Below are 10,618 nucleotides of genomic sequence, written 5' to 3'. Positions count from 1 at the left end.
CTGTTCGTTTACAGAGGGCCTGGCAGTTATAATTCAGCGCAATGCCAGTTTCAAATGACAGTAAAATCGACCAATCATAATCTGCCGTCTTAGTGGGCGGGCTTAACTGTATGATAATTTCCGCCCGCTGTGGCAACGCTAGCTGTTAGCTTACCGCCCCTATCTAGTTTCGATTCATCCCTTTGACGTCCTCATTTACATATTTACATATTCCGCTTCCGAGAACCACGGAGCTGTGAACCTTATTTTGTTTGGAAACTTATTTTGCTTAACAAGTTATCTAGTACGAATGTTATTGTTTATTGCGCTTCTAAAGCTATACTGTCATCTCGGTTTTTGGTTTTTTCTTTATTCTTTATTGCAGTTTATTAGGAGAGGAAAAACAAAAAAATTTCGGGTGGGTAGCGGGCCCAGGTTTTATGGTCACGATTCGCTACTGGTGTGCGCAGGTGTGTGTGTGTGTGTGCGCGCAGGTGTGTGTGTGTGTGCGCGCGCAGGTGTGTGTGTGTGCGCGCGCAGGTGTGTGTGTGTGCGCGCGCAGGTGTGTGTGTGTGTGCGCGCGCAGGTGTGTGTGTGTGTGTGTGTGCGCGCAGGTGTGTGTGTGTGTGTGTGCGCGCAGGTGTGTGTGTGTGCGCGCGCAGGTGTGTGTGTGTGTGGGCGCGCGTGCGCGTAGTTGTGTGTGTGTGCGCGCGCAGGTGCGTGTGCGCAGGTGTGTGTGCGTGTGAAGGTGTGTGCGCGCGCAGGTGTGTGTGTGTGTGTGTGTGCGCGCGCGCGCAGTTGTGTGTGTCCGTGCGCGCGCAGTTGTGTTTGTGTGCAGTTGTGTGTGTGTGTGTGTGTGTATGTATGCAGTAGTGTGTGGTTCTCTCATCTCTTTTTTTCATTTTTCCCCTCCGGTAGATTCTTCATGGTCTTTTGTCTCCAGCCTGTGAAAACATGCAGAGCAAAACCACCCACATGCCTTCCACACACCTGCTCAGTGAGGCCCAGGAGGTGCCCGCCCAGGTGTGGATTGACCCTCGAGCTTCTTCTGCCAGCCCTTCCCCTCGGCCCCATGAGGTAAACCTCCACACATCTAAACCTCATGTCCACCCGGTACTGCATCACTGTTGTTGTTGTTGTGTTTGTGGTTAACTCTCATAGTGGCTACTAGGAATTCTGAGTTATCCACTTAAGTCATTTCTTCTTCCACATCATCTTTGCATGTGTGTGTGTTGTCATGGTTACACTAGCTGTTTTCTGGACTCCTCTGTGCAGAAGCTCAGCAGGCCAGAGAGTCCAGAGCGGTCTGGACTGAACCGGGCCCACTCCTTACGGGCTCATGGTCTCGGCGGGGCTGAGAAGGAGGGGCTTAAGAGGGTCTGCTCCGCCCCTCAGCTGGGTGAAAAGGGCACACTGCTGAAGAGAAAGCTGTCTGGCTCGGAGGCGTGGCCTGGTCTGCCCAGTTGCCACAGCAACAAGCAAAAGCGACAAGGAGGTGAGACAGAAAAAGTGCCGAGAGAAAACGTGGTAGTGTAAAACCTGCCCTCACTTTAGCGTTAGCATTAGCCTGAGAACACCAGGGCAGCTCTGATCCTCCACCCTCTGTCTGCACCGTAGTGACTGCAGCCGTAACCCTGATGGTTAACGAGGAGACCAAAGTCCATCGAACAGTGCCTAGAAACCTGCTGGACCCCAATGACTTTGAGTGTTCGTTGTGCATGAGGTACTGCACACACCTGTATGTAATAAACACTTAAGGCCCATTCACACCCTACGGTAATTACGGATACGGACCCTTTCGTCCGGTTCCGGAGGTCGTTTCATCCGTCAGTGGGTCCGTTGCCAGAGCGCTTACGAATCCGTAGCAACGGAGCAATATAAACAGGAAATCAGGGGGCAGTAGAGAGTCAGAAGCATCGGACGTACACCAATTCGGGAAAATCAATGAAGAAGAGTACTGGACTTTAAAAAATGACGCTCGAGTTAGAAGAGAAACTTTGCGAGTTGATTAGAGGCTACATTCTGCTACGGTGCCAGGTCATCGCGATAAACAGCGATGCAAAAACAGCTGGGAGGAGATTGCTGGTGCGCCGGTGCCGGAAATTTGACTATACTGCCCTTTAGAGGATGTATTTAAAAAAATCATAACGTTGGAACCGGAAAGAGGTATAGTGGCCCCCTACGGAGGCTACGTTTGGTACGGACGGACGAAATTCGTCCGTGTCCGGAGGTATAAAGCAGGCTTTAGACCTTACCGAACACACCTGTATGTAATAAACACTAGGATCTTACCATGCACACCTGTATTTAGACCTTAGCGAGCACACATACGACACACATGTGACAGCAGCATACTGCTACCTGTCTCATTGTGGGTTCTTACCTGTTCTACTGCTACCTGTCTCATTGTGGGTTCTTACCTGTTCTACTGCTACCTGTCTCATTGCTGTCTAAATAACTGTCAATCCCATTCATTATGCAAAGTCTTTCACTCACACAGTTCAATCATTCTGCGTATAGTGTTTACATACCTGTCCAGGAGGAACGTGGCTGTCCCACGTGTGCACCTGTATGTAATAAACACTTAGACCTTAATGAACACACCTGTATATACCTGTGCTGTCTCTTCTTTCTTCGTTTCTTCTGGCATTTTTGGTGATACAGTGTGGGGTTTTGTCTGCAGAACAGTCATCATCATCTAATGATGTAGGGTGTTGAGCAGACTACGTATTTTATCCAGACAGACAAGGGGGCGGACTAATGGGATTCTAAGTAGGTTTGTCCTAACCTGACTGACAGGTTTATGTAAACAAAAAACAAGACTATAGAACAGGAACTGCGATGCTAAGATTTTTTTTTCATTATGTTTCAATTATGTTCTAAATATTTCACAATTTATTGTAATGACTGATCTTTAACATTTACCTGCATAACTGACCGTTAACCTTTCACTGGGTTCCTTGAGTGGTGTTTTACACAGAGGTTGGTTGCAGTGTTTCTTTGCTGTGTGTTCTAGGCTGTTGTATGAGCCAGTGACGACACCCTGTGGACACACCTTCTGTAAGAGCTGCCTACAGCGATGTTTGGACCACAGTCCACAGTGTCCTCTCTGCAAAGAGAGTCTCAGAATGGTGAGAGTGCATTTACACACAGCTTCAACTTTCATTGAGCTTCTGAGAGTCGGAAGCTGTTTTATTGTATTAAAACGACCATGGAAAATGTATTTAGTGTTATTTTCTCTGTCCCTCTCCTCCTGTCCCTCTCCCTCTGTCCCTCTGCAGTATCTCTCCTGTAGGACATATTGCTCCACCTGGCTTTTGGAGTACATTATTAGGCAGTACCTGCCTCAGGAGTATGTGGAGAGACACCGACTCCACACTGAGGAAACTAAAGAACTCTCTGAGTAAGCGTAATACACACACACACACACACACACATATACACGTACACACCGTAAGCACAAAAAACCATTAACACACACATAGTATCAACAAAAACAATGAGAACCCCCACCTCACCCCTGAGCTGATAATTAGCTCTTTGCTTGTGTTATAATTACAAATGTTGTCCTCAGTGTGCTGTAGACCTCCCCTTCTCCCCCACTCTGTTACCCCTGCCCTTCTCCCCCACTCTGTTACCCCTGCCCTTCTCCCCCACTCTATTACCCCTGCCCTTCTCCCCCACTCGGTTACCCCTGCCCTTCTCCCCCACTCTGTTACCCCTGCCCTTCTCCCCCACTCGGTTACCCCTGCCCTTCTCCCCCACTCGGTTACCCCTGCCCTTCTCCCCCACTCGGTTACCCCTGCCCTTCTCCCCCACTCGGTTACCCCTGCCCTTCTCCCCCACTCTATTACCCCTGCCCTTCTCCCCCACTCTATTACCCCTGCCCTTCTCCCCCACTCGGTTACCCCTGCCCTTCTCCCCCACTCTGTTACCCCTGCCCTTCTCCCCCACTCTGTTACCCCTGCCCTTCTCCCCCACTCGGTTACCCCTGCCCTTCTCCCCCACTCGGTTACCCCTGCCCTTCTCCCCCACTCTGTTACCCCTGCCCTTCTCCCCCACTCTGTTACCCCTGCCCTTCTCCCCCACTCTGTTACCCCTGCCCTTCTCCCCCACTCGGTTACCCCTGCCCTTCTCCCCCACTCTGTTACCCCTGCCCTTCTCCCCCACTCGGTTACCCCTGCCCTTCTCCCCCACTCTGTTACCCCTGCCCTTCTCCCCCACTCTGTTACCCCTGCCCTTCTCCCCCACTCGGTTACCCCTGCCCTTCTCCCCCACTCGGTTACCCCTGCCCTTCTCCCCCACTCGGTTACCCCTGCCCTTCTCCCCCACTCGGTTACCCCTGCCCTTCTCCCCCACTCTGTTACCCCTGCCCTTCTCCCCCACTCTGTTACCCCTGCCCTTCTCCCCCACTCTGTTACCCCTGCCCTTCTCCCCCACTCTGTTACCCCTGCCCTTCTCCCCCATTCTGTTACCCCTGCCCTTCTCCCCCACTCTGTTACCCCTGCCCTTCTCCCCCACTCTGTTACCCCTGCCCTTCTCCCCCACTCTGTTACCTCTCCTCCAACCCCAGTGTTGCGGTGTTAATCCCTAATCTCTCCCCCAGTCTCCAGAGGAGTGTTCCCATCTTCGTGTGTACGATGGCGTACCCCACCGTGCCGTGTCCTCTTCACGTGTTCGAGCCTCGTTACCGTCTGATGATGCGTCGCTGCGTGGAGACGGGCACACGCCAGTTCGGCATGTGTATCCATGACGCCCGCAAAGGGTGCGTGCTTGTGGATCTGAGTTTCTGTGTGTATTCTGTGTGTGTTTGTGTGTGTGTGTGTTTTAAAAGTGTGTTTTTCTCCCCAGCTTTGCGGACTATGGCTGCATGCTCCATATCCGGACTGTGCACTACCTGCCGGACGGGCGCTCTGTGGTGGACACCGTTGGGGGGAAGAGGTTCCGCGTGCTGTCCCGGAGCATGAGGGACGGGTACTGCACCGCTCACGTGGACTACCTGCAGGACCACAGGGTGAGAACCACAGCCACAGCACACTGATGTGGGCGTGGTGGTGGGCGAGAACTCAGTGGGTGGGGAACTCGGTGGACGTGGTGGTGGGCGGGGAACATGATGGGTGTGGCGGTGGGCGGGGAGTGCTTGTGTGCGCACCATGCATTTTGTGAGGTAGAACAGTATTATATATATATATATTAACATTGTGTTAATATTGCTTATGAACATAAGTATTGGGACACCTACACATCACATCTCACAGAGCTTTATAATGTCCTAAAAATCCATGAATTTTAAATCCATAGGCATTAATGTGCAGTTGGTCCCTGTGGAGATGTTCTAGTTCATTCCAAAGGTCATTGATTGGGTCAGTGGTGTTGAGGTCATTGGTCTGGGTGGGCCAGTCGAGTTCTTCCTCACCAAACTCACCCAACCATGCCTTGGTCTGCTGAAACAAGATCCCCACTGGCCTTAGCCAACTTCATAACTACCCCATAATACCCCTCCTCTGCCAAACACTCAACCTGGCACACTGCAGCAGGCAGGTCACATTCTCAGACCCAGACCCATCCATACCAGTGTATACAAAATCTAAATGCATTATAGAACTGTTATGTTAGATATGTTGTGTGTGTGTGTGTGTGTGCGCGTGTGTGATGTGTGTGTGTGTGTATGTGTGTGTCCATCCAGGTGGTAGATGAGGTGGAGGTGCTCCGTCTGCAGGAACTCTATGATCAGGTGTATGGCCAGGCCCGTGTGTGGTTCCACACTCTGGAGAACCGCTTCCGTAACCAGATCCTGCAGCACTTTGGCCCCATGCCAGAGAGAGAAGACGATATCCAGGTAACTTGTCCTTTCAGACACACACCTGGACTCAAAGGCCCATTAGTAATGACACAGTGTGCCCATTACCTGGAGTTTGAGCTGCTCCTCTCTAGGGGCGGTAGAGAGTACCTGTCCAAAATAAAACACCTGCGAGTGGTGAACTTTTGTAGTTCATTGTAACAGATTACGTTCATTTGCTGTAATTCACATTTCTGTGATGTGTGTCACACACACACCCACACAGAACAAAACACACCAGTGTGATGTCAGAAAGGCGCAAGTTGGAGTGTAAGCCGCAGCGTTGGGTGTGTGAGGCGAGGTGTGTGAAGTGAGCTGTGTTGGGTGTGTGAGGTGGCCCGAGCCCAACGTGGACGGGGCTCTGAACAGCTTGTTTTGTTGAAGCATGCGTTTGAGGTTTTACAGGAACAGTTTGTGCTGCTTGCAGTGTTAACATGACTCCCTGTATCTGTGATGACAACTATGAGCTTTGGGTGATATAATTATATTATATAATGATATCACTACATAAACTTTGGTTTCTATTTCACGTCTAAATGGAGCCGCCAACACAAGCCGGATTATAAGGCACCGCCCCACTGCAATATCATGTAGCCCCACCACACTATGCTATCATACTGCACTGTCATATGGAAGTGGTTCAGATATCTTCGAGTGCTATTAAGCCCAAAATGCAAAATATGTTGACGAGCAAACAAAGTCCAGAAGCACCACTAATTAGTTCTACAATTGCGAAAAGTCCCACTGTCCAGGTGAGTACACGGGTAACAGAGCATCCAGGTGTTGTGATCCAGCCACTAAGTAGTGGCGTTTCTCTTAAACAACAGTCAATAGTGGCGACTTTTACCCTGTACAAATAAATGCACCTAAAGGTGTTTTCATATAATAGAATAGAATAGAAACAGCCTTTATTGTCCCACAGAGGGGAAACTTATGTGTAAATGCAGCCTCAGATCATAAACATGTTATAAAAACAGGACTATATTAACAATACTACTACTACTAATAATAATATATACTGTACAGAAGTATACCAGATTCATGACTCAGGACACAACTTGAATGATATGATATGAATGATAAACAAAATGTCAGGCATGAAAATCTGTCATCTTTCGGCGAAATTCGCCGTTTTGAAGTTGAAAAGGGTGACCTACGTGAATCGTGTAGATCCGATGAGTTTTTTTGTTTTGGGGGGGGGGGGGTGTCGGGAGATTATATGTATATATTTTAATTATCATATTGACTTAATAAGCAAACAGAGCACTTCCGAAATCGGCTATTTCAATGACACAGTGGCCAGCAGCTTCCGCCCAGAACCTTCATAGAGGCCAAATAGCGTTTCAATCATACGAACGTTCATTCATGTTATTAATTTACTGCTAAGCGGGACGAGAAGCAGGACCTAGTGCTACACCGCGGACAACGCAGAAGAGCGAACATTTACCACTACATTTACCAGATCGTACATTTACCACTACATTTACCAGATCGTATATTTACCAGATCGTACATTTACCACTACATTTACCAGATCGTATATTTAACACTACATTTACCAGTGGATTTAATTGGGTTATGGTTTCAATCGTTTTCATATTTTGCGGTAAAACAAAGTTACTTCCGTTCGCTACAGCGTTGAACACAGTCAGAGCCACAAGCTCTTGTGATAAATAGGTAGATAGATAGACCTACTAAGTTCGCGTCAACCCCGTGTAGTTAACGGAGACATAAAATAAGAAACAAGATTTTTTTCTAGTGTGTCTGTAGTTGTGTGAGGGGGATGGATATATATGTTTATTATTCAGTGTTAATTTCATAGTTAAAATTAATAGTTAAAATGTATGGGTAAAATGTGGTGATGCAATATGTTATACGTTATATTATACAAGTTCCGTAGCACTGTACTGCAGTTTGGTTCATTTTAGTTCCGATGGGCTGACTTCCCAGTGGGGGGGACTAATGAAGGGACACCTGAGGGGCTGACCTTGTGCTCGCACGAGAGGAGTGTGTGTACGTAGTTGCGCTACGAGTTTTTCCCAGTACTGAGCTGTTCGGCTGGAAATAAAGAGAAATTCCTTTATTTGTAACCCGACTATTTTTCCTTCCCACACCTCAGAAAAGAGACTGGAATAAGTCAATTCACGTTATAGGGTTACAGTTGTAACTGGTGAATCCAGGGGTGGGTGAGGATAACATTCGCACCAGGGCTGAAAAGGTTGAAGATGAAGTTGTAAACTCTTGTCGTTTGAGTCTACCCTGTGCTTTAGCCCATGTTAGAAAATAAAAACACGAGAATCCTGGTATATTTTACACTCATTTTCGCTGCTGATGTATTTATTGGTTCATTTAGACGTAATGGTTTTGACTGAGCCATCTGGAATGGCGAAAGCGGCCTCTCGCGTTTACGGATCTGGTTCCATACATTGAATCCATTGACAAGACAGTCAAAAAAAAATTTTTTTTATGGATTTTACTATATTTTACGGAGACTGTAAGGTGACATCATGTAAAAAAAAAAAAAAAACGCGTGGCCACGACTTATTAACGCGTGGGAACGAGATACTAATGTCGCCTTTCACACGCGACAACAAAGTTTATTTTTTCACAGCAAAGCAAGCAGATCCCAGGGATGTTCGCGAACTGACTGCGCAAGGAAGGTAAACCTGGCTTTATATAAAGTAATACTTAATTATCTTGTTCGCACGCGTTAGTTATCTCGTTCGCACGTGTCAGTAAGTCGTGGCCACGCGTTATTATATTTTTTACATGATGTCACCTTACGGGCTCCGTCACGGACGTAGTTTTGGGGGGGGACGGGGGGGGACAATTTTCATTGTTTCAACAATTTTCATTGTTGAACCCCCCCCCCCCCCCCCCCCCCCCCCCCCGCTCAACAGTTCGCCACCCCAGGTTGTGTCCCCCCCACTTATGAAATCAAAACTACGTCCATGGGCTCCGTAATATTTGGCATCACCTGTCGCTGTACCCCCGTACACCAGCAACCACACCCCCCCCCCCCCCCCCGTCACCGTCACCGTCACCCCATTACGTCACATGTCAACGCCCCGTCGCCGTATCCCCATGACGTCACATGCCCCGCCCCCGGTCTTCTCACCTTTTTAACCCCTGACCCATTTTCATGCCTGAAATGTACATTTCATTGTGATTTAAGTAATTGGCATGTATGTATTCAGTCTGGCTTGTTTATAAGAATATTCTTTAAAAGCTGTGACAGTGTCACAAAATTTATATCTTTGTATATATAAAATGTATTTTTATATATGTAAAATATATAATTATTGAGATCTATAAATAAAGGAACATTTATCGTAATAATCTGTCACTACACTGAGTAATGTGTGTAGGTGTGTGTGTGTGCGTGTTGTAGTTTAAATTGTAATATGTCTTAGTATTAGCAGTGTGATTTATTTGCATCAAACCGTGCAGCCCTGTCTGAGTGTATATGCCTGAATTAGCATAAAGGTGTGACAAAAATCACACTTGATGTATTAAACCTTTGAATATGGTTCCAGGGTTCCTGCCCTGGCAGTGATAATTATGTATAAGTTGATGGATGAATATGGAGGAGTTGATCTGCTGTCTTTATCTGCCCCTGCCCCTACCCCTGCCCCTCCAGGTGCCCCCAAATGGTCCAGCCTGCTGCTGGTGGCTGTTGGCTGTTCTTCCGGTGGATCCACGCTATCAGCTCTCTCTGCTCTCCATGACGACGCTGAAGGAAAGACTCGTTAAGATCCAGCACATCCTCACCTACCTACAGAATACACACAATGCGTAAAGTTAACATGCACATGCCTACCAGTCAAACAGGGAAGTGGATCACACACACGCACACGCAACCCCACCCACACACACACACCCAGGTTTCCCACTGGTGTTAGCTGTTACTATGGCAGTGATCACATTAGCATGTTTTCTAATGCACAAGAGCACAGAGTGACTTGTTTGATACATTTGTGTATTTATACTGTGCGTGTGTGAGTGCGTGTTCTGATGGAGCCACCCACATCTCTATCCTGTCAGGAAGTGTTAGTGTGCCCATGACAGTGTGCCCATGACCTCTGGTTGTGTCCATCTGACACAGGAACACTCTGACACACACACACACACACACACCAGGGCAGTGGGGGGGGGGGGGGGTGCTGATGCAGACTGCACTGTAGAGGTGTTGTGTGTTTTGCTGTGATTTGATTGAACTGAGTGACCTGTATTAACTGAGTGACCTGTATTAACTTGAAGCCAAAAGTTTCCAATTTCTCAAGTGACTGAAATGATTTAAAAGTGGAATGTGTATATTCATGTATTTCCAACATGCATCTATGTATATTTTAGCAGTTTCAACAGGACAGTAGAGCACTTGTTGCCATGGGCACTGTTGCTGGGCGTTTTGGCGCATTTCCAGGTGCCGTGGGGGGCGTGTCTCTCTGGTCAGCACCAGTAGGTGGCCTCGGTGCACATGCACTAATGTTTGCCTTATTAAACCATCCTGCATTCTGCTTATGCGGCAAATGCACTGGCTTTTTTGCATTTGTTTTTCTAAGTAATAATTCGGTGGATTAATTGTCTTACAGTTGCCTTGCGGCCAAATGTCTGTGTGCGTGTGTACAGTTTTTCCAGGACAGACTGGGTGTATGCAAATCAATTTGTTTTGGGGATTTTTATTTTACTGAATTTTTTTTTTATAACACTGCTTTTTGCTTGAATATTTATGTAATTAATTTTAAATTAAAAATAAACATCAATTTTAAGAAATGTGTGCGCTGACACTGTGATATTGAA

The 10,618-nt window shown here is 47.6% G+C and overlaps 1 protein-coding gene across 1 annotated transcript in view; it reads left to right on the top strand.

The window, feature by feature from the left end:
* The window catches only part of lonrf1 (LON peptidase N-terminal domain and ring finger 1), an 18,116-nt gene extending 7,525 nt beyond the window's left edge, over nt 1-10,591 (top strand). Inside the window, exons 4-12 of the mRNA XM_076985552.1 lie at nt 898-1,056; nt 1,255-1,474; nt 1,597-1,702; nt 2,996-3,110; nt 3,261-3,382; nt 4,586-4,744; nt 4,831-4,993; nt 5,666-5,818; nt 9,459-10,591. Coding sequence (XP_076841667.1) covers nt 898-1,056; nt 1,255-1,474; nt 1,597-1,702; nt 2,996-3,110; nt 3,261-3,382; nt 4,586-4,744; nt 4,831-4,993; nt 5,666-5,818; nt 9,459-9,617 — 1,356 coding nt within the window. The 3' untranslated portion in view covers nt 9,618-10,591. The remainder of the gene's footprint in view (nt 1-897; nt 1,057-1,254; nt 1,475-1,596; nt 1,703-2,995; nt 3,111-3,260; nt 3,383-4,585; nt 4,745-4,830; nt 4,994-5,665; nt 5,819-9,458) is intronic.
* The last annotated feature ends 27 nt before the right edge of the window (nt 10,592-10,618 follow it).

The sequence above is a fragment of the Brachyhypopomus gauderio genome, unplaced genomic scaffold, assembly GCF_052324685.1.
Source record: "Brachyhypopomus gauderio isolate BG-103 unplaced genomic scaffold, BGAUD_0.2 sc40, whole genome shotgun sequence".
Taxonomy (NCBI): Eukaryota; Metazoa; Chordata; class Actinopteri; order Gymnotiformes; family Hypopomidae; genus Brachyhypopomus; species Brachyhypopomus gauderio.
Note: the sequence above shows the minus strand (reverse complement) of the source record. Positions and strands in the feature narration are given on the sequence as shown.